The sequence below is a fragment of the Plectropomus leopardus genome, chromosome 5 (assembly GCF_026936395.1).
Source record: "Plectropomus leopardus strain MGB_pleo_1.0 chromosome 5, ASM2693639v1, whole genome shotgun sequence".
Taxonomy (NCBI): Eukaryota; Metazoa; Chordata; class Actinopteri; order Perciformes; family Serranidae; genus Plectropomus; species Plectropomus leopardus.
In genome coordinates, this window is record NC_142180.1 from 14,747,337 (window position 1) to 14,773,515 (window position 26,179).

General features: G+C 38.2%; 2 protein-coding genes across 4 annotated transcripts; both read left to right on the plus strand.

Moving 5' to 3' along the window:
* Positions 1-1,322: 1,322 nt before the first annotated feature.
* On the plus strand, positions 1,323-16,115 carry zap70 (zeta chain of T cell receptor associated protein kinase 70). 3 transcript variants are annotated; one of them, XM_088077564.1, is made up of 13 exons: positions 1,323-1,430; positions 6,826-7,291; positions 10,029-10,189; positions 10,284-10,422; positions 10,506-10,587; positions 10,710-10,732; positions 10,814-10,850; positions 11,458-11,653; positions 11,823-12,029; positions 12,336-12,528; positions 13,671-13,811; positions 13,906-14,018; positions 15,582-16,115. In XM_088077564.1, exons 2-13 carry the CDS (start codon positions 6,887-6,889, stop codon positions 15,697-15,699), a joined length of 1,815 nt encoding a protein of 604 aa, XP_087933690.1. In that variant the 5' UTR covers positions 1,323-1,430; positions 6,826-6,886; the 3' UTR covers positions 15,700-16,115. The 3 variants fall into 3 exon arrangements, with proteins under 3 accessions (XP_087933690.1, XP_087933687.1, XP_087933689.1); XM_088077561.1 differs by having other exon boundaries at positions 10,814-10,849; positions 11,448-11,653; XM_088077563.1 differs by lacking the exon at positions 1,323-1,430 and adding an exon at positions 6,412-6,549 and having other exon boundaries at positions 10,814-10,849; positions 11,448-11,653.
* Positions 16,116-18,196: 2,081 nt separating this feature from the next.
* Positions 18,197-25,742, plus strand: mob3a (MOB kinase activator 3A). Its single transcript, XM_042483818.2, has 4 exons — positions 18,197-18,429; positions 19,804-20,374; positions 22,673-22,875; positions 25,315-25,742. The coding sequence occupies exons 2-4, from the start codon at positions 19,957-19,959 to the stop codon at positions 25,342-25,344; spliced, it is 651 nt and encodes a 216-aa protein (XP_042339752.1). The 5' UTR covers positions 18,197-18,429; positions 19,804-19,956; the 3' UTR covers positions 25,345-25,742.
* The last annotated feature ends 437 nt before the right edge of the window (positions 25,743-26,179 follow it).

Below are 26,179 nucleotides of genomic sequence, written 5' to 3' on the forward strand. Positions count from 1 at the left end.
GGGTTTCTCCTGTCAGTGGTGAAATTAAGGTGAATGATCAGACAGGGGTTCATTATTATTGCCAATTTTTTTTTAGCATTGTGAAAATACAATGCTAAAGTAAAAAGGAGACATATAATAAAAAAAACCCTCTTTTTTTGTTGTCGAAACAATGACATGGTTCCTCACATACATTTTTTAGTTATTACTTTTCTGTCACTTGGAAGGAAAACTGTTATGTCGAGGCATCACTTGACACTATTTTTATGTGAGCCTCTGACGGAAAGGCCACTACTTAAATCAGTAAACATTGCTGCTTTTATTTTGAAAGCACCCATTTTCCTGTCCACTTGTGTTGTATCTGTAGTTGTCTGACTTGATCCAGAGGGATCCTGCTGATTGGCTGCCTGATCTGCGACACCAAGGAAGCAGCTGCAGCCGGTGAGGTGGGGGTATGTGTGTGTGTGGTTTGGGGGGTTACTCACTGTATTTCTGCTATTTGTTCTGAGGTTATGTGCACAGGTGTCAGAGTGAAGTGTGTGTCCGTGTCATTAATCGTAATGGTTACCATGTAGTGAAAAGGATAACACTTTCACACTGATATGGGGACAAATAAAGTAGGGCCTATTTTAATGCCACTATTATTTAGGATCTAAAAAAACGTAATTTTGCAGCTCTTTTAGACTTTCCAAACGTTATCAAACAGGATGGCTTAAATATAGTGAAATGAGTCTTTTTGTGGGGTTTTTGATGCTCTAAAAAAAAACTATTTACTGATTTACATCTCTTTCCCAATGTAAGTCAATGGGTAAAAGTATTTCTGGGCCAGTGGGCATCATATGACCAACCCGAACAATGTAATTCCACTTTTGGCCACCCTGTAAAATTTGCATAGGAGCCTGGCGCACTTCCTGGGGGCTTGGTCCTCTTCCACAGAGTCTGCCATGTTGTTTCTACAGTAGCCCAGAGTGGACAAAGAAAAAACTGTCTCTAGATGGGGAATTTTCACATCAGTTACCAGTTTCAGTTGGTTGCAATCTGTAATCTCACTACAAATGCCAGTGTTGCCAACTCCTCTCAGAGTTGCCAGCACTTGCTCCAAAATTCAATAAAAGTCACCAGATGGGATAATGTGTTCATTTACATATTGCTAACATCACCTCGCATAATAGAAGTGTTAAAACTTTGATTAACCAGGATTTAAAGAGCTCTAAAGAAGAACTTGATAGCAATATGGATACAGATTCCTGTTTTCTCTTTTGCCTTTGTCTGTGTGTGTGTGTGTGTGTGTGTGTATGTGTGTGTGTGTGTGTGTGTGTGTTTGCATCTGCGTATGTGTGTGTCACTGTCTAACAGCAGCACCTTACACTGCTGTCAGATCAACAGATATCTGTCTTTGTCGCTGATGCAACAACATCACTCTACTTAGTGGTGCAGCAGGGAAATGTACTGTAAGTAGTTTTATTGTTATTTCTAATTTAACAGCAGCTTTCTATTGGTGGATTACACATTTTTCCTTCAAAATGAGAAAAAGTAGGTTAAGATATGATTAGGGTAAGACTGCGCCTCAGGAAAACTTGTATTGAATTAATGTAATTTATCAGCAAAAAACTTACAATACAGTTTGAAATCTAGTTGGTTAATCATCTATTTTTCTCTCTCAAATGTCGTAAGCTTGAAACAACACATGGTTCGTTAATAGTTTAATATCAGCAATGGCTCGTTTTAACATTTTATATCAGTAATTCAAACTCTTAGTAATTTAATCCAAATTGAGTTTGGGAACCTACAATTTTTTACTTATCTGATTTATTAAGCAAAATAGCTGCAGATAAAAATAGCTATTTTTTGTATTTCCACAGCTTTCTGAGCTGTAGAAATGAATAAATGTGTGTGTGCACCGCAGTCGGTACTGCATGCGCAAAAATATAAATAGCTACTTTCATTGTGCCTTGAAATAGAAAACCAAAAATGGGTAAAGAGGTCTGTGTGTGTGTGTCTTTTATCGCTTGTAACTTCTCTTGAAATTACTGGATGTATTTTTGGTCCTGGACTGAAGCATATCTGCAAAATGTTCCAGCCGCAGTCTGACGAGAAATTGGCCTCGACAGCAGACAAAGGGGTTTGCAGTATGAACAAAATGTACTGGTTAATTCACAGTGTTGAGGCTCAGATTAAACCACTATTGACACGAAAAGCCTCGTTATAATGAGGTTGAAGTGACAGTTAGCTGCAGGTGTTTGATGCATTTTTGAATGGACAGAAATTTAAATTGTTTAGATGCTTGTGCTGATTTTTTCTCTGTGAGAGAAAGTATTTAGACATTAAAATGTTAATTAACTTGGCACTTAACATCCACACATGTTTTGAAAAGCAGATAACAGGCTCATTCTGAAAACTGCTTAATGGGATGTCAATTATATCTATTGATTCAGCAAGTTATGCTTTAGTTTGGGGCATTTCGGCCCCTGATCTGAGATGCAGATTAGTTTCTTTTCCAAGTCTGCTTACATCTTTAGTTGTTTTTTAAGTCTCACTAAAGCAAGGGCAGTTTGGGAAAAATAATCTCATGTATGAGGGTTTAAAGGCCACATTATCTGTTGGTGGATGCCTACACAGTCTCAAATGCTGATGTATGTATGCAGGAATGCTGAGAGTTACATAACAATGAGCTGACTTTCTGATAACACAATCAAGAAATCATGACCTAAAATAACTTTAATAGCTGAATTGTTATCACTGCAATGCTCCTGATTCAATGTAAACCTAGACAAATTATATCTCTGACATAATGGCAGTATTTACATGTATTATTCACGAGAGGAAAATAATTTAAATGTATCTGTCTACATGAGCTGCTGAGTCTCAGCGTTGTTGGAGGGCTTCTTTTTTGTGTTAGCAGACAGAAAGAGGTCACTATTTACACGACCCTGTCAGCCTGATGTTAACGTGAGCATGCAACTGAAGTCCTGACATTTTGGAGATGTTTAGATGCAAGTGAATAGGCAAAGACGGAGACTTCGTATTCTCTCTCCTATTTCTAATTTGTCAAGTTTATTGATCCAGTGCAGTATTTGTGTACTTCTACAGTTACAGAGGCTAAATAGCCATCACAAAGGCTATTTCTGACATTTGTAGTCATGCTATCAGCTTTAGGCATGTCTGTTGGTGAGTCAGTTCGAAACTTTAGTCCAATCTGAAATATCTCAACTACTATTGGAAGGATTGGCATGAAATTTTGGACAGGCGTTCATTTTGGTTAGAGGATGAATCCCATTAACTTTTGAGTCTCCGATTTTTATAAAGCTGTTAACAAATTTGTGCATATCTTTCCTAATCATGAGCCAGTAATTTATGTAGAGAAGGTACCTAGTCACGATGTTTCTTTTCCTAAACTTGACCTACATGACTTTACATTAAGTATGTAACTTTAAGTACAAAACCTTACATTACGTGTGTATTGACATTTGTGCTGCACTAATTTGTAAGATACTGTCGGACTTGGAACAGTTTTATGTGCATTCTCCGAGGGCAGTCATGTTCAAAGTCCAGCCCAGGGGGCCAAATGTGGCCCTCAGACCTCATCTTGTCTGTAAAAATATACTATATGATTAACACAATGTTGGATTAAGCAAGATCACTTTGCATTTATTTTCATTCACCTCACAATGGCACGACAATCATACAGTTTGTAGAAGTGCACCAATGAGGAACTGCATTGGTGAAACTAATGTGTTTTTATAAACAGATGGTGAACAAGCAAACTAACAGTTACTTAACACCAGATATTTCCTGCAAGATAACAGATATGGTCACGACAAAGAAGCATAACATCGTCAGCGAGGACTGCTGCTTTAAGGAGTGGAAAGTTGAATACTTTCTCACGTTAAGATAAAACAGTTTAGTTTGAGTCATTTGTATGTGATATTTTTTAAAATGCCGTGCAATGCAAGGTTTTGTTTCAACTTTGGAGAGCAGACACATATGAAACAAGGTTTTGGGGTTCTCCACCAGAAACATTTGTGCATCAAGCACTTCCTTGTCAGCATTCTAGTGATTTTTTATGCACCAATTTTTAGTGTAAATGTCTTAAATTTTGTCGAACTGAATGTTGCCTGCAGTTGCCTGAAAAGCTTCAATTAAAGCTTGTCTCATGAATGTGTATGATTAATTTTAAACTCATCAAGGGCAGTGTAATGAAGGCCTTAATTACTTTACAAAAGTTCAGTATTTTTGTTATAGTGTAGATTTCTTTGTTTCCCTGGCACAAAAAGGGGAATAAATAACCATAACAAAAAAGCAATAATATTAAGACATGTGTATTGGCAATTGGCTATTCGTCTGCTATTCAGTGTTTTGTTACTGTGGACAAATGCACATGTTCTAAATACTGAGGGGCACAGGTCCCCTTATAATTATGTTTACTTGAAGTTTGAATGCTGGACTTTTACTTGTAATGACGTATTTTTAGTGTGGTATTGTTACATGAGTAGACAGTCTGAATATATCCTCCATGACTAGTTTAGAGTTTTCCTCCATACACCTCCAATCTTAGCCAAGCTTTATAACGTTATTTTTTTTGGTAAGTTCAATGCTTTACCTTTTATTGTCGCTCACAGAGCGGCATTCTTCATTAATAGGATTAATCAGAATGAGCTCTCATGTTTGGTTTCACTCACTTCTTCATGCTTCACAAAACCTCTCCATCACTGACATCAAGATTGATCGACCTGGAAGAGTCACTTCTCTAAAAAATTTGAAAAATACGACTAGTTGACAAGCACGATGAGGTTTTTACTTTGCATTTAATTACATCCACTTTGTGTGTGAGGGGTCTCAGTGGAGCTAAATAATGCCAGATAAAGTTCACCCTTTCTCTATTCTGTGGAAAACAAACACTCGGAGCCTGTAGATTTTGGCATGTGTCATTTATGTACTCCTCCACTTGATGAAAACAGAGTGACTCACAGGACTTTTTCCACTTCTTACTGGGTCACTATCTGCCTACTCCACAACACTTAATTTGCAAAAGAATGCTTTTGTGCACAATGAGGTTTTTATTTAGTTTCTTCCGTTTTAAAGTATCTTTTGATGAAAACAGTCTTAGAAAGATGTGATGCAACACTGTGGGTTCAAAGCTGTGTTGATGATGTGTCACCTCATCTGTCTCTACTCCCTGATTTTGTGATTCATAATTACAAGTAAAGTAGAAAAGGTATAAAAAAATATGTTTTGAAAAGAACACGAGCCGAGCGAAGCCTTGGCTGCTGTCAAAGTTGGAAGTTTTTATGTCTTGTTGGAAAGCCTTCAGTGTTTTGGTTAGTTTGGTCGTGTCGTAAATTACAGCAGTGCGGCTAATATTCTTGTTATGGTGTGTTAGGACGGTTTGTTGGTTTGTAAGTAAATTCACATATTTTTTAGTTTAAGTCCATTCAAGTAATATCACAGAAGTTGGTGATGAATTTAGAGTTGAAAATATTTCTTTTGTAAAGTAAACTATATCGATTCAAATACCTGACATCATGCAATCATGTGTAGGTGAAGTTTATGAAGCACTCATGCATTCTTATGTCGCTGTGTCACAGCTCGTCTTTAGACGTGGGGTATCCGTCTGTCCACATTGTCAGGTCTGGAGGTCTTTGTTGTGGTGGGTCTCATGTCTTGTGGCAGATATGTATCTCTGCTTGGTTGTCCACTGTGGATGTGGGCATGAAACACACATATTTACCAGAGAGCTGAGGTTTTCACTGTGATCTTAAAATGTGTTTCAACATGAGGTGTTGCTTTAAAAAGTTATTTGGTTCTTCCAGAAAAATGCCAAACTGGTCAACTTTAAATTAAAGAAATGTGACTGAGTTCTTCCATTCACTGATGGAGATTGTAAGATCTTACAGGAAGTCAAGAAAGGCTGAGAAGTTTCCAACACACCGAGATAGAAATGGTTTTTACTTTTTGTGAACTTGATTGTGGATTCTTAAGACCTAAAAGCTAACAGCGTAACCTGTTATCTCCTTTTTCCTGTTGTGAGCTGATGTATTTTGATTGCTGTCAATTTCTGTTTTGAACTCCAACAGCCTTTTTCCGCCTGTTATCATATAATCGTTCCATGCCGCAGTCACAATTTGCTTGATTTTAATCTTTTCTTTATGTCCTCAGACACTTCTACTGAAACCTTATATCAGATTCCTAACAGACACATCACGTTGTGCAGACAGTAGTTGTTTTAAATATGTAGTAGAGTAAATTTCCCCCATAAGATTTCCCTCCCATAAAGGAAAATTTTCAAACGTGAGTCTCTAAAACTGAAGGAATAATCTCGAACCAAAAAGCACCTGTTCAACGGAAGAACAAGATGCTGGAGAAAGGAGGCTGTGAGGGCGGACTACAGCTTCCTGTTGTGGCTTTTGTCACCAGTGAGTTAGTCTGCAAGCTTGATGCAGTCTTGATGTGTGGGTGCATCTTGTTAAATATCTCATCCAGCCATATGGCAGCTCACAGCTCGTCTGTGTAGAGCTGTCAGTTGTGAAAAAGCTTGATCTGGGAGCTTTCTCAAGGTGTAACATCGAGGAGGTGAGGTTCTCAGATCGTTTTGTTTTTTTGTTTGTTTTTGGTAACATCTTATAGCATTTCATTTTAGTGATTTACAAACTGTATTTACACAAATGTTTTTTAATTTGATATATGAGAGACAGGGTTGCTTGAGCAGACGGTGGAGGAGATATTGGGGTTAAAAGTCTGAAAGGTCAGAGGTTACACTGTGAATGTACTGGTCACACATTGGGCTTCCGAGGATATTTTTAAAATGCTTTATCCTTCTTAAAATGCTTTCTCTTTCTATCTCTCTAGTTCGTTTCCGCCACCTACATCCCGGACTTCAAACCAAAGCTCTTCTCTCCCAGCTCTCACCATGTCCATCGACCCGGCGGCCGAGCTGCCTTTCTACTACGGCAGCATCAGCCGCTCAGATGCTGAACAGCACCTGAAGCTAGCCGGGATGGCCGACGGGATCTTCTTGCTGCGACAGTGTCTCCGCAGTCTGGGGGGCTACGTCCTGTCGGTTGTGTGGAACCTTGAATTTCACCATTACCCCATAGAGAAGCAGCTTAACGGGACGTACAGCGTCACAGGAGGGAAGCCTCACTGCGGGCCTGCAGAGCTCTGTGAGTTCTACAGCAAAGACCCTGACGGGCTGGTGTGCGCCCTGAAGAAACCCTGTCTGCGCCCCCCGGGCACGCCGATTCGTCCTGGGGTGTTTGACAGCCTGAGAGAAAACATGCTGAGGGAGTATGTGAAGCAGACCTGGAACCTGGAGGTGAGACTTAGGATGCTGGGTGATGTTGAACAGTTCACAGTATCTTAAGTTAACTATAGTTCCTATTTTTCAAGGAGTTAAAAGTTGTGCTGTAATCAGATATGTTAATGAAATAAGTGCCTTTACTTTACTTCACTCATGTGCTAGTGGGCCTAACATTTTGAGGTTCTTGTGCTTCACATGAGTATTATTATGTTATTTTATGCATCTCCTTCAGTACATAAGAAATATTGTTTTTACTCCACATTATTCATTTGGCAGACATGGTTACTGTACAGATCTTTTTCTTTTTCTTTTTTTTTTTTTACATAAAACACATTTAAAAGCTCTTGATAAAGATTAAATAACCATTTAACCTCAATGGTCAGTGCTTTTTCTCATTCAGACATATATGAGCTGTTAGCTGTTCCACCAAAGAGACATTTCCCCCATAAAATTTTCACAAAGTATCTATTAAAAAAACTATTTGAGCCCCAAAGAGGTCATACTATCCATTTTTTTTAAAAGATTAAAAAAAAATAATAATGAAATTGAAAACACATAATTTTAGTGTTTTCTTCTTTCCTCTCCCTTTAATCTTCTCATGACCCCTCAGACTTTTCTTGTGACCCTTTGAAGGGACTCGGTCCTTAGGTTGGGAACCGCCAGACCAATCTACTTAACTATAAAGTTGTTAAAATTAACTCAACCAATTACAACATTAACATATTGCTGACATGTTGATCTGTATTAAAATGCAAACAATGTCACAGATCAAAATGTTTTAGTCACGGGGAACATTTTACTGTAGAATGAGTACTTTTACTTTTGATGCTGTAAAGGGAACTGTTTTGACCCTAGAAGTGTGTGATGGCGTATTAGTCTGCACCCTCTCTGTTTATTTTGCTGTGTTTGCGATGTTCCTCTGCACAACACGACTTTATAAAATGGTAGGGATTAAATGCGAGGCCGAATGCAGAACACATACAAGAGGACGCTCCATAAATTGAGGACACAGACCAACAAGCTCAAATATAGAAAGGCAACACCAAGCAGACAAAGCTTACATTGGCTTTCACTGTCACTGGCAATATCGTTTACAGAGAGAAGCTGACAATTCCTGCATCATATACCTTTAAATATATTTTACTGATAATACTTTACTTATACTGTTAAGTGCAGGACTTTTACTTGTAATGGAGTATTTGTGCATTGTGATACTTACGTACTTTTACTATCTGTATATTTCTTCCACCACTTGTCAGTTAAACCATATCACAGAAAAACAGATTTGACACTTTGCTCAAGTGTATTCTGTCACAACCCTAATACATACTTTTCCTTTTTATTAGCAGGTTTCATTAAAACTAGTTTCTGTTAAAACAAACAAACAAAAAAAAACTATGCCTATAAAAAGTCAGCGTTTTATGAAAAGAGATGTTGCCCATGAATTGTCCAAACATAATTTTTACCGTCATTGTATTTGTAATTTGGATGAACTGACCCTTTAACCAGCAAAAGTAACAAACGACACATAAAAAGGTGACCATGTGACTAAAGCCGTTGCACACATTTAAAGATTTAAAGATAAAGACAAACAAACTCACCAAAGGTTAAATCTAAACATATCGGACCCTTGCGGGGAAAACAGTGTGACTTCGGAGCCTGAACTCATGAAAATATACTAAAAAATGAATAAAGAAATAATCTGAATCTTTAGGTGATTTTGAAAATTGCACATTTACATTTGTTTAGCGTCTTTGCTTTCTCATTTTGAGGTCTGGACCTCTGAAGTCCCTCTTCAATCAAAAATCCTGTAGTGTCATGATTTGTCTCCAGCTACAGATAGTCTCCCACTGAGACCAGTAGCCTTTTATCACTGGTTGGCATTTTGCTTTACAGTTAAACTGGCTCCACATGCATGTGGACCCCCAGCAGAGCAGAAAGATAATAGCCCTCTGTCTCTGCAGTGGTGAAAAGTAACTACATGCGTTTACTTAAGTAATGTACTTTGTCAGTTTCTTGTGCATTACGTTCTACTTTTAATCCATTACATTTTAATGGGAAATACTGCATGTTTTACTCCACCACATTAATTTGACAGATATAATTTAGGTATGCATTACTTTGAAAGACAAAATTTTACATAAAAACAGGGTATGTGGTGGTTCAGTTGGTAGAGCAGGCACCCCATGTACAGAGGCTGTGTCCTCGCTGCAGTGGCCGCAAGTTCAAGTCCAACTTCGGCCCTTTGCTGCATGTCATCCCTTCTCTCTCTCTCTCTCTCCCCCTTTCATGCTATATCTGTCCTATCAAATAAAGGCATTGAAAAAAAAATATATCTTTAAAAAAAAATCACATAAAAACATTAAAAAGCTTATTAAATACAATGAACAGCTAAAGATTATACCAATGGATTCCAACTTTTTTGGCCTCACTAACTAAACAAAACAAACATTTGCCCTCAAAACTTTTCACGACTTCATTTAAATAACTGTGTAACCAAAAAGGTTAAACTATCCAACATTTCCTAATAACCACAAAAACTGAAGTTAATTCCAACAGTCAAATACACATTTGCTCATCATAACTTTGTTTTTTTCTTTTATAATTTATTAATGATCTCATGAACCTTCAGATTTATTTTGGGACTGCTGTTGGATGGTTGACCCCATGGTTGGAAACTGCTGGACTTAACACTTAGCTCCACTTTTCCAAGCTTCAGTTTCTGTTTCTTTGCTGTTTATTTCCTGTATAGGGAGAAGCCATGGAGCAGGCCATCATCAGTCAAGCTCCTCAGCTGGAGAAACTGATCGCCACCACGGCCCACGAGAAGATGCCCTGGTATCACGGTAAAATCACCCGGCAGGAAGGCGAGAGGCGGCTTTACTCTGGTGCACAGCCAGACGGCAAGTTCCTGTAAGATTTAGCTTCTCCCATTTTTTTGTTCTTATCAACCAAATGTCAAAGGTCATCATGCAGTTTTTAAGCAACACTGGTTTTTGTTCCTCAGGGTGAGAGACAGAGAGGAATCTGGTACTTTTGCTCTCTCTATGGTGTATGGAAAGACAGTGTACCACTACCAGATCCTCCAAGACAAATCAGGAAAATACTCGATGCCAGAGGGAACAAAGTTTGACACAATCTGGCAGGTTGGCTCGTCATCATACCTTACACTTCCTCTTCATTATCTGGAATTATGTTGCAGCTGATGACATTTTCTTAATCTCTCTAGCTGGTTGAGTACCTGAAGATGAAAGCTGATGGCCTGGTGACTAATCTCGGGGAGGCATGCGTTCACGGAAAAGCTGCAGAAAGTACTGAACATCTCATTTCATGTTCTCAGTCATATCATCATTATGCAATCATTACAACCTTGTTGATCACTACTACCACTGAAATTGTTGATATGTGTTTAATTTGTTTTATAATCTTTCAGAGACACCCCGTCTGCCTGCTGCAGTGAGTACAGACTGCATTCTGCACTGTTTAAATTACCTTATTTTTCTTTCTCTGAGATTAATTTAAATGTAACTCTTTCAGAGGCCGGTCCAAAATGGATACACACCGCCACCCAAAGGTGAGTTACCTGAAGTGCAACCAGCGAAAAAGACTTTACAGTTAGTCTGCAACACAAAAAACATATTTAGCAACTCTGTTACCTGTACTTGCAGCTAAAAAACTTTTGTTTATTCAATTAATTTGTTTAAATAATTATTTATTATACTGCTGAGGCTAACATACAAGGTGCCATCTGCTACTTGAACATTCATACACTTTCACACACCAATGGAACAGCCAATGGGAGGAATTTGGGGTTAAATGTCTTGCCCAAGGATACTTCAACATGTGTACTGATATATTTTTTTGTGTTTAAAATCCTAATTTGAAAAAAACAAAACCAAACAAAAAACTAGTAACTTTATCCATTGGATAAATGTAGTGGGGTAAAAGGATTCCCTCTTAACTCTGATGAGTACAGTTATTAAGGAACATAAAAGTAAAATGCTTACGTAAACTACCTTAAAACTTAAGTACTGTTCACCACTGCCTGCAATCATTTTACTGTTACAGTTAGCAGCACTAGATCCAAACTCACACAATCACACACAAGGTTGCTGTAAACAGTGATTTCAGTTGTGCCCCATCATATAAACACCTGCACTTTTACTTGTCTGCTCTTGCAGCGGTCTCAAACCCAGCCTCCACTGAACCCGAGGACCGTGACTTGCTGCCGATGGATAGTAACGTATTCAACCCATACCACAACCCGAATGAAGTGAGGAAGTTTAACATCAAGAGGAGTCAGCTGCTGATCGATGAAGTGGAGCTGGGCTCTGGAAACTTTGGCTGCGTTAAGAAAGGAACTCTCAAGACTGATTCGTGAGGACTGAAACACTATAAAACAAAAACTGTATAGAAAATAGATATAGACTATACAGTTTTACAACTGACCATGGTGCCCTTTAGATGCCACATGGTTTTTCAGCACAGATGTATCTTTTTTTCAATGTCAGATGTTCATACAGAATGTTTTGTTTGTCGTGGTCAGGGGCCAGGTCGATGTAGCCATCAAAGTGCTGAAGAGTGACAATGAGAAGCTGGTAAAGGAGGAGATGATGAGGGAGGCAGAGATCATGCACCAACTGAACAATCCCTTCATCGTCCGCATGCTGGGTCTGTGCAACGCTGAGCATCTGATGCTGGTCATGGAGATGGCCTCTGCTGGACCTCTCAACAAGTTCCTCTCCACCAACAAGTGAGTTCAGCTCAAAGTAAATCAGGTGTATTATCAGACAAGATCTTTGTGAAAGGGACTCAAAAGTGGGTTAATGACAATGCACTGTGATGGCTGTAATGGAGCACCATTGGGTTCTGTTATATAATAAAAATGTATTCCCATGAATGATGAAAAAGCACTGTTTCTATTTTAAAGGCAAGGGAGAAGGGCAAAAAGCATTTATACATTTGCATTTAATTAAATTTCTGTTCACATAACATATATGGACATATATTCTTCATCATCTTCTGATGTCTGTGACAATCAGTGTTTCTGTCCCCACAGGGATACTGTAACCGTGGAGAACATTGTCAACATGATGCACCAGGTGTCGATGGGAATGAAGTACCTGGAGGAGAAGAACTTTGTGCACAGAGACTTAGCAGCTCGTAACGTCCTGCTGGTTAACCAACAATTTGCCAAAATCAGTGACTTTGGGCTCTCCAAGGCCCTGGGAGCTGATGACAATTATTACAAGGTGCACACATTGCCAGGTTTTCTTTAAGTTTTTGCACTGAAAATGACACAGAGGTAGATGGGGGAGAAAGGATTATCAACGTTGCAGCACACAGAAACAGATAGCATATCTTCAATTGACTGCTTTTCTGGGAATAACTGACCTCTTAATTGATGTGCTTTTCACTGGTTTACTGACCTACATCTAGAATCCCGGAATCCAAGGAAATAATGATCACAACTGAACACTATACTGTATAACCACAAGACTTTCTTTTTTTTTTGAGAAAAATTTGCCCCACACTGATTTTGTTTTCTTGGCAACCCCTCCCATCCCAAAATGTCCACCTTCTCCAATCATATATACATGACATACAATATGAGCTTAACTTAATGAAATACCAAAATGACATGGAGATGGGGCACAAAGTCTGTATTCGGACACTGTGCCTTTAAACGAGCTGTTAGGACATTTGTGATGTTGTGATGTCACAACTTTACTATATAAAGCTAGAAACTGCCATTATAGTGCAGTTACACTAATTCCCCAGCTGCAGTGATGCTGCACAGTAGCCGAGAGTGTACATGTGGAAGGTCAGGAAACACTAACCAATCAGAGCAGACTGGGCTTTCTTGGGAAGGTGGGCTTAAAGAGACAGGCGCTAAAATGGAACATTAGGTTAAAGGGTGAATACTATTATACTCACAGACAGTATGAGTAAAATAATGGGGGGGGTTTAAACATTAAATCATGTAAACATGTTTTAGATCACACCCCATATACAAATATGAACCTGAAAATAAGCATAGAATGGGACCTTTAATATTTTTTATAATTTATTTATTTATTTTATTTTTTTACTATTGTCTTTCTTCTATTTAGTGCAGTTCAGTGTCTCATTAAAATGAAATAAAATAAAATAAAAATCTTTTATGCACCAGTCCTGGTTTGTAGTAAAATTAACTCACATATTGATTGATCACAATTTATTTCCAATATGTATTGTTTATTTTTTCTGTTTTTATACATCTGAAAATGTTATTTGTTATAAAATAGAGCTTAAGTCTGCTCTTTTTTCCTCTTTATATTCAGTATGTTGGCTTTAATTATGAATACTGTTGTAGGTTGCCTTTCATTGAAATGCTGCTTGTTGTGTCGTACAGGCTCGTACTGCAGGTAAATGGCCCCTGAAGTGGTATGCTCCAGAATGTATAAACTTCCACAAATTCTCCAGTAAAAGTGACGTGTGGAGTTTTGGTGTCACCATGTGGGAGGCCTTTTCCTATGGAGGGAAACCCTACAAGGTACTAAGTGTTTCTGCAGAGCACCATTAAAGTCATATAGCATGCACATGTATTTACTTGAATTACAGCTCTTTCTGTGGCCCAATTTGTCTAGAAAATGAAAGGACCAGAGGTGATACGCTTCATTGACAGTGGGAACCGCATGGATTGTCCAGCAGCATGTCCAGAGAGAATGTACGCAGTCATGAAAGAATGCTGGACATACAAGTAAGAAACTGATGGTTTAACTCTCTTTTGTATCTTAGTTAAGCCAAAACGCCTTAAGCACAGTTAAGTCAACACTCTCACGAGCTGCTTGCGGGAATGCCTGTTAGTCACTTCAGTGGTTATACCTGAAGCGTTGGAGATATCACCGTAAGCAGAATTCAACACATCTTCCAGGGCAAAACAATGCAGGTCATGCCACACTTTGTCCAGCTGTTCCCAAAACAACCACCACGTCCTGTACTGATGATGTAGTCCTTGTCATGGACACATCAGGACACAATAGCATTTATACTATAAAAAAGATACGTGGTTAAATGCATCCCAGACCATCTCAGCAAGGCGTCTGAGTGATCAGAAGCATCATGGCGGTTGTTCACACTTGTATTTGGCATTGTTCATTTGTGATCAGATCAACCAAGGTGCACGTTATATTAGGTATGAACAGGCTCATTGTCAGCATGCAAAGACACACTGCATTTTTCCGTTGGAAAATAAATATGATAGACGTATAGGAAAAAACTGCAGGGGATGTAATATTGATCCTTGAGAGACACCTTTATCAACCAGAGAACTTTATTTGAGAGCTGAACTCTCCACAAAAGTCTTTGCAGCAGTTATTGTGGTATGACCAGATCTAAAGCCTGACTGCTGCACCAAAAGGACATTTCTGTCCTCAGTCAGAGATAGACAACGCACCTTATAATGTTACTTGAGATTCTGTTGGTGTCAGACAGCACTTTGACCTCTTAAGATCTTGTGACATTGCCTTCCTTTCACCACAACCTTTCAAATGTAAAACTCTGGTCAGACTCAGGTGCACATTCAGTGACAGACTGATCCCCCCTTGATGCACCACAAAGCACCACAGGAAGTCATTCTTCCTGTGGCCATCAAACTTTACAACTCTTCCCTCAGTCTGACACTCTGAATCAATAGACTGGCCCTTAGATTTAATTTGATTATAATTCCAGAATTAATTTATTAGATTTCAAATGTGCAATAGGTTTTTGAGGTGCAATAATTCGTTATATGCTGTTTTAACTACAACAATTTGTGCAATAATTCAACTACAGAAATCCCATGTGCAGTTATTCTAATGTGCAATATTCTTTTAACTCTTGAATGTGGGCTATATTTAACATGTTACACATATTGCATATATTGTTATTGTTCTTCTTACTTGTGTATATATTGTGTTGTACATTGTTGCATCGTACACATATGTTCTATTTCTAACTTTACATACTGGTTTTCTACATTGTATTGTAGCATAAGGTAAATAGTTTTTATAATTTTACAAACTTTACACTCAGCACATTTTACATCTTTATAATTTTTAAATATTCACATATTAGGGCTAATTGTTCTTTGATATTTTGATTTTTATTTTATTTTATTTTTTTATTTTTTTTACATACTTTTTTCTGGTACTTATTTCTATGTGCTATTATCACTATGCATTATATCAAATGGACTGGAACCACAATTTTTCCCCTGGGATCAATATAGTATTTTTGATTCTGATTATGACTCTGGCTGTTTCGTGCCCTCCTCTCTCACCAGGCATGAGGAGCGTCCTGACTTCAAGAAGGTTGAGGAGTCCATGAGGTCTTACCATTACTCCGTATCGAACAAGGCCAAGACTGAGGGAGCTGAAGCCGCTGCTGAGCCTATCAACTAGACAGAAACAAGGCACATTCTGTCCCAGCGCTGCACAAAGCATCCTTTCAACTGGCCATTAAACAACCAAAACAAAGAGCTTCTTATGAACAGTGTGCACTGACCAGCTTCGACTACAGTACCAATACAGCTTAACAGGCCTCAGTGACAATAAATGTGCATTTGTAAATCAGTGTGTCGGCCATGTGAGGAGGATCTCTGTCTGTCTATCTGTATGTCATTGTTTGAATGTTAAGTGTTGAAATCTCTGTAATGATGAACAAACTAATTTTATATCCTGATATTTTGGAGTGTAATGGGAGTATATGGTGCATGTTGTTACATGCTGTTTTTCATTTTATTTTCTGCCTCCCAAGATTACTTAACTGTTTTTTATGCCAAATAAACTACAAGTAGAAATAAAATGATAGAACTGCACACTTAAATAATATTCTGTCAATATTCCTCATAAGGTCAATGATTAAAAAGTTGATAATACAGCCAGAACAACATAAGAATCTGTAACTTCATTAAACATGTAGCAGAGAAACATCCTAGAAACATATGCAGGGCACTACATTTGGATGATCTGCATTGAAAAAAGGTCATTGCAGAGTCCGTGCAGTCTCACCTTAAATATGCTCCCAAAATGAAAGGCTTAAGTGAAAATATTGGCAGTTTTCCCAAGTATCGAGATGATGTTTTTGTAAGGTCCCATGTATGTAGCAGTAGTTTAAAGGTTCATTGATGATTTGTGTTTTATTATGACTTATGTTATTCAGTGAGGTTAGTCAGGCTGCCCCCTAATACACAGTCACATACTGTTTCAAAGGAAGTACTTCTGAGCTGCCAGGCAACAAATGAAGGGCACGAGACACCGGAAGTTGACAGATTAGTCTTCAAAATAAAGGCCTAAAGTTCTCGCAATAAACCATGAGGCCCACACATGGCATGCTACAGTCATGTTCAGCCCTGTGTTCCCAGGGCCCTATGTCACTTGATATAAATTTACATTGTGAGAGTCTTACAGTTTCAATTGCAAAGTACTGAAAGGATATGTGCATTTTTCCTGCTGAAAAAAACAAAACATTTGAAAGATCTCTCCAATGAGTCATATTAAGAGGATATTGAGCTGGGGGACATAGGACTCTGGGAACATACAACGTATACGCTCCCATTGCATTCATGGGCAGTGATGGACTCACAAGTCCATTGTAAAATTATAAATACCAGGAGTGAAAAATGCTCTAGTACAAGTTAAAGTTCTACATTTAATATTTTGTTTTACTAAAAGTATGCAAGTATTAGCATTAAAATTAATTCCTCATAAAGACAAAATAAAGAGAAGAAATCCCTTACATCTGAAAAAATTAAATAATAAATTGCTTAAAAATCCAAATAATTTTGTAAAAGAAAGGTTTATTGCTATTATCCTGCTGTTTTGATCAGTTAAAAGATTGCAGATTCACATTTTAAAAAGTCTAGTGTTCAGGATTCATTTAGGGGCATCTACTGGATGAAATAGGGCATAGGACTATGTTTTCATTATTGCATAATCACCTGAAAGTAAGAATTGTCTTCCTTGCGCGAAGGGCCCATTTGTTGTGCTTTCAATTTGCACCATGAGATGTACATCTACATAGCGAGCAGGTCCTCTTCTTCTGAGTCGGCAATGTTGTTCATCAGTTGCCCAGAAAGGATACATCAAACACTGACTCTAAATAGGGCAATTCACATTTTTGCATTTTTGTGTTGTGCTTCAGCCACCATAGGACTACTGCTTGGCACACAGGAGACGTTTCAGTTGGTTAATGCTAGATGCCACTAAATCCTACACCTTAGTCCTTAAAGTTTGTTAACCCCCATAGATGTTAAAAATGCATTGTATTATCAAATAGTTGACATGTTGATATTTTTCCAAGTGATGGTAATATATTACGATCTTATCTCAGGCTGTGTTAAATCTGGGCCTGTGTTGGAGTTCATTACTACAGCCATCTGATAACTGTGTTGTAATGTAGATTAGTTACCCCTGTAATCTGGTGGAACAAAAGTAGAAAGCCTCCTAAAGTCAAAGTACAAATCATAAGAACCTCAGAAATTTGACTTTGAACATTGCAAATTTGAACATATAATATTCCAACTCTGTATCACTGCATACTCAAACCCACAACTTTAACAAATTGGCTTACTTGTTTTTTGCTAAAAGTATTTTATGTTTATTATAATAAACATAGGCTATAGAGTGTATTATTTATATTGTATATTCTATAAATGCATATCTTATTCTTACAGAATATGCTATCTATCTATCTATCAGTCTATACTAACTCACCTTTCATCTCTTCTTCTCTCTATTAGGTGTGTGATGATTTAGGGGATTTCTTTTTACAACTAAATACCACTATAATGTTTCATGACCATAGAATGTAGCTAAATAAGATAAAATAATTTCCACTTGCATTACATTTGTTAATGGAGTACATTATTTTGACGGTTGTGACCGGAAATGGGCACCGGCGGCTCGAGCTCGACAGTGGTGTACTTTTCGTTTCGTAGGGAGGAGTCAGTCGGTAGTTTCTTTAATAAAGTGACATGTTTATTGAATTAACAGTAATTATACAACATGTATGGCATCATGTATCCATAATGTAGTCTTTTTACGTCGTTAACTTAAAGCTGTTGATCGGTTATCAGATAATTTTCGATAAAAAAGGTCGAAGGAAACTGTCGGAACAGGAAGGCGGAACAAGTAAGTTCGTGAAAGTGTCTTTCAACTGTGCGATTTCATCACCGTTTGATGATCCGTCTGGGATAATACATGTTTTCAGACGGTTTTTATTGCATTTGTTATGTGAATTAAGTGTGATTTGTCATGTCTTGTCGGTGTTTTTAGCCGTTTAAGAAAGCAACAAGTCCGACCGCGTTAGCTCGTCACGTCACGAATAAAACTTAGTACAGTCGTCATGTGCCCTGCTGTTTAATCTCTTGGCTTTCATCCCTTGAAGTGTGTTTAAAAACGATATAAAATGCGCATTATTAAGACGACGAGGGCGCCGATGTTTAGATTGCGGTATGAATAATCGTAGTAATGCTATGTTACAGTAGTGACAGACGGGTTGAGTTGGTTTTATTGTCATTCCGCAGATTCTTGGTTTCACGGCGGAATTAGTGCCTGAAATAGGAAATGACTCATGTTCACTCCGAGGCGATGTTTCATCTTTAATACAAGCTGCTGTCACAGGTGCTGAGGGAAAATATGAATTCGGGATGCCTTTATTCTTATACTTTTATTACCATGAGAAATAACAAGTAAATATGCTCGCATTTGTTTATGTTCTTGTACCATGAATGTATGGCTTCATGTTGATCTCAATACTGTCTGCTACCTCAAGATAAGTAAGATTTATATTTTCCCAAGAAGGTGACTAAGGGGTTTATATTTTGATACATCTCTGTGAGCAACTTTAGGCCCAAGACAATGCAAAAAAAGTGGGACACAGATGCTGCTGTTGTGTAATTTCCCAGCCAGCTCTGATGTATTACATGTTTAACAAGCATGAGAGATAGTAATAGAGCTGAAAAGATTACACAATTATAAGGCTTTCATGCCAAATATTTCCTAGTTAAGGCTGCTTATTTGTGAGGATTTGCTGCTTTTGTTTAGGTTTTGGAAATTGTGATGAAGAGCTTTCTCTGTTTTCTTAAAATGCACTTGTTAACTCAGCTCAGTGCAAAAATAAACAGAATACAAAATATTAAAAAAATGAGAATATAAAATGCATATATATAAAGGATAATATAAAATGCAAAACAAAAATAGAAAATGAGAATATAAAATACAAACAAAAAGAAAAGTGAATAAAGATAATGAAAAAATGACCTGAATTTATTCATTTTATAGACCAAATTATTAAACATCTGTAGTATAATTAGAGGAGTAATCAATAATGAAATCAGATGTTGGTTGCAGCCACAGAATGTAGTATTTTGTAAAATATATGAGGTAGATGCAATACCCTAAAATAAAACTAAATAGTAGAAATGCACCTCACTGAAAATGTACATTCATTGATCAAACTATGTCCTTTTCCTTCTCTCTCTCTCCTCCTTTATTCATATCCAGGATCACAGACTGGGTCGAACAAATACCAAAAGACAGTCCATAGCAAAAACTCTGCACTGGTTGTTTACACAACCTTTTGACTGCTTCCATTTCAACAGTAAATAATTCACCAGAAGCATTCAAACAAATCGCCCGGTGCCACCACATGCAACCATGTCCCATGCCCTGAAACAAGTCTTCAACAAAGACAGGACATTCCGGCCCAAGCGCAAGTTTGAGCCCGGGACGCAGCGCTTTGACCTGCACAAGAAGGCCCAGGCGTCTCTGAATGCAGGGCTGGACCTGAAGCAGGCCGTGCAGCTGCCCCATGGCGAGGACCTCAACGACTGGGTGGCCGTCCACGTGGTCGACTTCTTCAACCGCATCAACCTCATCTACGGCACCATCAGTGACTCCTGCACAGATCAAACCTGTCCTGTCATGTCCGGTGGGCCCAAGTACGAATACCGCTGGCAAGACGAGCACAAGTACAAGAGGCCAACGGCGCTGTCAGCACCCAAATACATGAGCCTTCTCATGGATTGGATTGAGGTACAAATCAACAATGAGAACATCTTCCCTACCAACGTCGGTAAGTGATTAGCTACAGGTTGTGTGTTAAGTTTTGGTCCCTCAATGTCGTCATGCTGAGATCCAGAGTTAGGTCACAGGCTTTTTGGTTTTGAGTGTTTTCTAAAAGAGAGAAACTTTTATTATTAAACACATTCTTCTGTGAGGGGCATTAGGGTCGGTTCAGATCCCCGAGCTTTTAGCCCCAAGCATGTGAACTCTGTTTGTGTGCAAACCAAGCCACTACCCATTCATAGACAATGTCTGCAGACTTTTTACATCACAAGTTTGGTGGTTACCAGCCATTACCTTCATTGTCAATTAAACCATTTGATACACAAAGCTAGTTTGCTTTTTGTCTCTACAAACCAAGGATGTAGGTTTCATTTCAACATTGATGGGGACACATGATAAGTGGGGGCTCAGAGAGTCCTCCCCCATGAAATTCTGGGTGTCCAACACTTAATTTCCTGCATTCTGGTGAAGTTTGTGCACCAGTTTTTGGTATAAATGTCCTATATTTATGTAAAGAAAAACACAATATTCGGGCGATAGGTGACATTTCAAAATATAAAACTAAGCAAATGCAGTAAGGCTCTCAAGCATTCAGTATTGCCTTTAAAGATGAATTCTCCTGTCGATCAACTTCTCTCATTTAATGCTGTTTCTGCTGAGTCAGCACGTGTTGGCGTAGTTTGCTCTTTCATCTTCCTATGTGTCTTGATTGGGGAAGTAACCTTTTTAAAAATGTGCACATGGCACCTGTTTATCTGAATGATACATTTATTCAATTAAATTAATTTAGAAATCTCTGGCCTTTAATAATTATTTTGTGTTTCAGCAAGATTTCTACTCATGTTCAAAACGTTCTGCGAATTCAGAACGTATCCTACATATCTGTGTTCTCTGAGAAGTTGAGAATAAAGTTATTTTATTTTGAGAAAAAAAGTTGCAATAGGCCATTACAAAAATAACCTCATAAATTAGAATAAAGTCGTAACATCCAGCAAAAAACTGCTCTATAGTCTGCTGCGCTTGCTGTTATTGCTCTGCTGATATTATGTAGAATCCCCTTCAGATCCTCTGAGAGACATAGAGCCCTATTTGGGACTTTCTCTGAAGGAGCCAAAGTTTTGGCAGCTGTGCGCTGCTCTTCATCAGAAGTCGAATACCGAAACTAACTGAAAACACAGGCATTATACGTGATCGACCCATATTGAAAAACAGAACATACAGTCCCTTAGTTTAGTAAATCAAAATAAGATGACATTTGTCCCGTAATGTCATGCACAGAACTGATGGAATGAGGACAATGCATACATCTTCGTTTTAAATATTTTGAGAGACATGTCCCTGCCATCCATATGCAAACCTACATCTTTGTGTAAAACGATGAATTATTTACATTTTGGGGTATGGGAATAAAATGTCTGTCTTCGTTTGAAATGGTCACATTTAGTATGCAACAGAGACTGTGTTGTTTTAAGGGTCACAAACCAAAAGTGTTAGGAACCACCTCTGTAACATGCAAATATTCGATTTTTTTTTTACTAATTAAATAATTATTCCTTCCTTCAGTGGACTAATCATGTCAGCACCAGTCACATAAAAGACCAAAATGAATGCCACTTAAATGATTAACATGTAATAAACACAATGTAAAATCGAAATGAGATACAGATAAAATACTGCAGAGCAAAGGCATTGAAAATCTGAAGCCCCTAAAAAATGTTTCAGATTAAATCTGCAAGGCCGCATTTATTAGATTACCTACAGTGTTGCACATTGCAAACACCACCAGTTAATCTTGTGCTGCTGTGGCATCCTCGGTTTCTTATTATCTCAGTCTGAAGCACAGTGCATGTGTGCGTGCCCTGTGCTGTGGCACGGCATCTGACTAACTACAGAAACATCCCAGCAATGGATTTAAAAATGGGTCACACAATGTACAGGAGGCTATGAATAGAAACGACCTCTGACGCACGTGTACTTTGGAACAGATTCCTAAAATATTATTGAATTAGTCAAAGCAAAGCGACATACTAAATTAATCACTTGGTGGGAGCAGAGGCTTATCCCCCGGCCCAAGTTGTGTTGATTTTCCATTCACGTATGAAGTGACACTGGCCGAGTCTTTTAGTAGGCTGGTATTCAATATGAAGGACTCCAGAGGACAAAGAAACACATCAGAAAGTTTAAATATTCTGTAAATATTGCATTAAATACATCAGTATTTCAACGGTGTTGCCTTCTGTGAAGCAAAGAGCAAAAGGTCATCCTGGATTGACCGTTGTGTTGTCTCCATCTGTTTGACTCGTAGGTACTCCCTTCCCTAAGACCTTCATGCAGGTGGCTAAGAAGATTTTGTCTCGTCTGTTCCGGGTGTTTGTCCACGTCTACATCCACCACTTTGACCGAGTGAGCCAGATGGGGGCCGAGGCTCACGTCAATACCTGCTACAAGCATTTCTATTACTTTGTCACTGAGTTCAACCTCACGGACCACAAAGAGCTGGAACCGCTGGTGAGTGTAAGAGGGGATAGGCTCTACCATGCAGCTGAATATAAAAATTAAAAAACACCATGTTTTTAAAAAAAAAAAAACCTTTTTTAAAAAATATTACAATTTTAAAGTCCTGCTTAAATTAGCAATTATTTAGAGGAACCATTTTCTGAAACCAGTAAAAGATGATAGATCTTTTTATAAAGAAATCAGAATTGTATATAAGAAAAGCACAAATCTTTAACTGTAGAACACCTGTTATCGATATATGCCGCATGAAATGACCAAACTGTGGTACTGCATTAAAGCACATAATAACTAAAAGAAGAGCCTGACAGATACTAGACTTTCATGTGCAGATACTGATATGTGTGTTGATGATAGTATATTTCCTGGTATTTGTTCTCTTTTTAATTTCTTGCATTAACACAACATAAAACCTTTTAATTAATAATAATGTAATTAGCATCACTGGATTTACTGGATATGGCACTTAGCGGTCCATTTAACAGCCGGGAAACATGTCAGCATGCCTTTGTGGACAAACTGCAACATCTTGTTACTTATTGTCTAAAACACACAATATGCCAAACCAGACACAGTATACCTTGATAAGGTAATATTGATGCTAAGGTAGTGTGTAAACGCTGTCTTGTATTTAGTGAGTGTTAATAAAAAGTTTAATCATAAAAAGGCCCTGGAGGCCTGGAGAGGTTTAAGGCACTGGCCTTGAACCAACATGAGATTTGCAGCATGTGAGCTGCGATTGTCTACATGAGATCATTTCCACACACGATAATTTTAAGACTTTAAACTTATCTAATCAAACACTGCACTTGTGACCCTTGGTGAGCATATAAGAGCCCTGTAGAACTGCTGTAGAGTTATCAGCCATTTGCAAGTTTTTCATTAATTAATCAGTCATAAAATACTGCATGTACCCATTTTATATTATACAGTGACTGATTGTGTGCTGATTGTTAATTGATCGTTGAAGTCCTCGCTGCCCTTAGTTCAGGATGCGTCATACTGTAGCTAGGGTCTGTGTTACTAAAAGCTCAGACAATAACCTGGATGTTTGTAATGCAGATTAGTGTGCAGATGTTTGACCTTTGTCATTATCCCCGTAAGCCTGGAGGGGATCATGTTTTTAGTCCTCTGCGTATGTGTGTGGGTGTGCATGTGCGTGCGTGTGTGTGCGTGAATGCGTGTGCATCTGTCTGGCTACAGCTTATCTCTCATACTACTGGACCCATCAGCCTAATATTTTTGTCCACATTTATGCTCAAGGACCTCATGTGGTTGCAGTCATTCACAATTGTTGAAAAACCTCTTTTACTGACTGTTTTATTCCGTCACTGACTCCTGACTTCTCACTCTGCTTAAGCAGCTGGTGGAAACCACAAGTGATCAACAGAATCACAGCAAAAAAGCATTTCAGGCAGGCAACTTAAGCAAAAACAAGCAATTTCTAGTCTGTTGCAGGCCTCATTTTGGCATTTGTTCTTGTGGCTCAAAAACTGATATTTTAAGAAAAAAGTTTGGTCTCATTTTGAACTGGAGCATCTACAGATCAATTCCATACCTGAATACGGCAACTGTTTTTGTTATTTTTGGCCGCAATGTTGGCAGTTAGGGAGCCAGGGGGGACAGTTTAGTGAGATTCAAGTCATCGTTATTTGGTAGGGGAGAGGTAGGGAGGGGTTCTTTTGGACATTGTGTCCAAGGTTTGTCTTCACATAGCCTGTCTACTCTGGTTACACCTTGATAATTTAACTTGCATATTGTCTTCCTTTCATTCCACTTCTGTCATGCATACACGCTGGACACGCACAGCCTGCCCTGCACTCCCTGTCCCCCACCCACATCTACCCAGACACACCTGTCAGAGGGAGCTGCACTCTAATTTGTTTTTTTGTTTTTTTGTGGATTCAGCAACAATTTATTCAAAGCCTCAGCAACAGTTCATAGACGTTTCCCACACATTTTCAAGGGCAAAATTTCCAAACTTTTCTATGACTTTTCAAGGACCCAAAAAAAGTTGGGTTTTTTCATTCAGGAAAGGAGGGACAAACCCAGGGAGAACATGATGAAACGTACATGATGGTAAAAAAAACGTTGTCACACATTGATGTGTACTACAGCTACATTACGTCGACAGCTACAGATAATTCATTTTCCATAATGTTACATCACATGGAAGGTTTTCCACCGAAGATTAATCTAACAATTTTTATAAGCACAGAAAAACTTTCAGTATTTTTTTATGAATTCAGTGACTAGTCCGGGCCAGGAAAATCTAAGGAGAAAGTCCATGACTTTTCTAGGTTTTCCATGAATGAGGGAACCCTGAATCTATTTAAATAACCTACTCGCTGCATCCTGAAGTGTTGTAACATTTTAAAGAGGGATTTTCCTTTATTTTTATAACTCAGTGGTCTGTTTGCATTGTTTCTGCAGAAAGAGATGACCTCTCGGATGTGTCACTGAGGGAGTACAGCTGACCGGTGGACACGCCAGACGAACACATCCGTCCATGGAGAAGACTGCAGAACTAAAAGAGCAAACAAATTCAAGAAAGAGTCTATTTTTATATTTAAGTACTGTAATCTATTTTAGCCACATACTGTAGGTTTTAACCTTGTCAGGTGAGGCAATCTGTTCCTTTTAAAAAAGTTTTCAAACATTTTATCAGAGCACAGTATTAAGAGGTGTATGTTTGTGTTGATGTTTTTCTATTTTATTTGAATCTCAATCATTCCAGGATGCTTTTGTCTTTCTGTCTGTCTAAAATGATCTAAAATTAGTACGATTTCTTACTGTTCATCTATTAAATCACTATGTTGTTACATTAAAATAAATGATCCTCTACTCTGTTATAATTTGAATATGGTAATCCGTTTTTTAAATTAATACTGAGTTATAGATTTAATTATTTTTTTAAGTTTAGTTATGTGAGCTTCACCACTCGCCTCTGATTAATCAGTGCAGTAATTTAGCTTTCTGGTGGAGAAAGTATTACGGACAAATGTTACAATAGGAAATACATTTTTTTCTACTTCTGACAGTATTTTTTAATATTTTTAAGAACCTTTTGGGCATTTAAATAGTTTAGTAGGGCTTGGTACTATTTGTATAAAAGTCACACAGACATTCCTTAAAGAACTCGGTAAAGTAATGTCCTGCTGGTGACTGACATTATCAAGTCTGTGTCATAGCACACTTTGGGCCTCAGGCCACCGGGCAGGATCTCAGATGTCAAACCTGCAGGTGTTTGTTGCAGATACTCTTGGCAGCTGAAAGTCACACGAGACTCAAACCTCAC

What these genes read in the sequence shown, in the direction of transcription:
- zap70 (XM_088077561.1), top strand. Translation starts at nt 6,887, where the DNA reads ATGTCCATCGACCCGGCGGCCGAGCTGCCTTTCTACTACGGCAGCATC. An exon ending in AGCAGACCTGGAACCTGGAG is followed by an intron (nt 7,292 to 10,028) that starts GTGAGACTTAGG and finishes TTTCCTGTATAG; the next exon opens with GGAGAAGCCATGGAGCAGGC. An exon ending in AAAGAATGCTGGACATACAA is followed by an intron (nt 14,019 to 15,581) that starts GTAAGAAACTGA and finishes CTCTCTCACCAG; the next exon opens with GCATGAGGAGCGTCCTGACT.
- mob3a (XM_042483818.2), top strand. Translation starts at nt 19,957, where the DNA reads ATGTCCCATGCCCTGAAACAAGTCTTCAACAAAGACAGGACATTCCGG. An exon ending in CATCTTCCCTACCAACGTCG is followed by an intron (nt 20,375 to 22,672) that starts GTAAGTGATTAG and finishes TTTGACTCGTAG; the next exon opens with GTACTCCCTTCCCTAAGACC. An exon ending in ACAAAGAGCTGGAACCGCTG is followed by an intron (nt 22,876 to 25,314) that starts GTGAGTGTAAGA and finishes TTGTTTCTGCAG; the next exon opens with AAAGAGATGACCTCTCGGAT.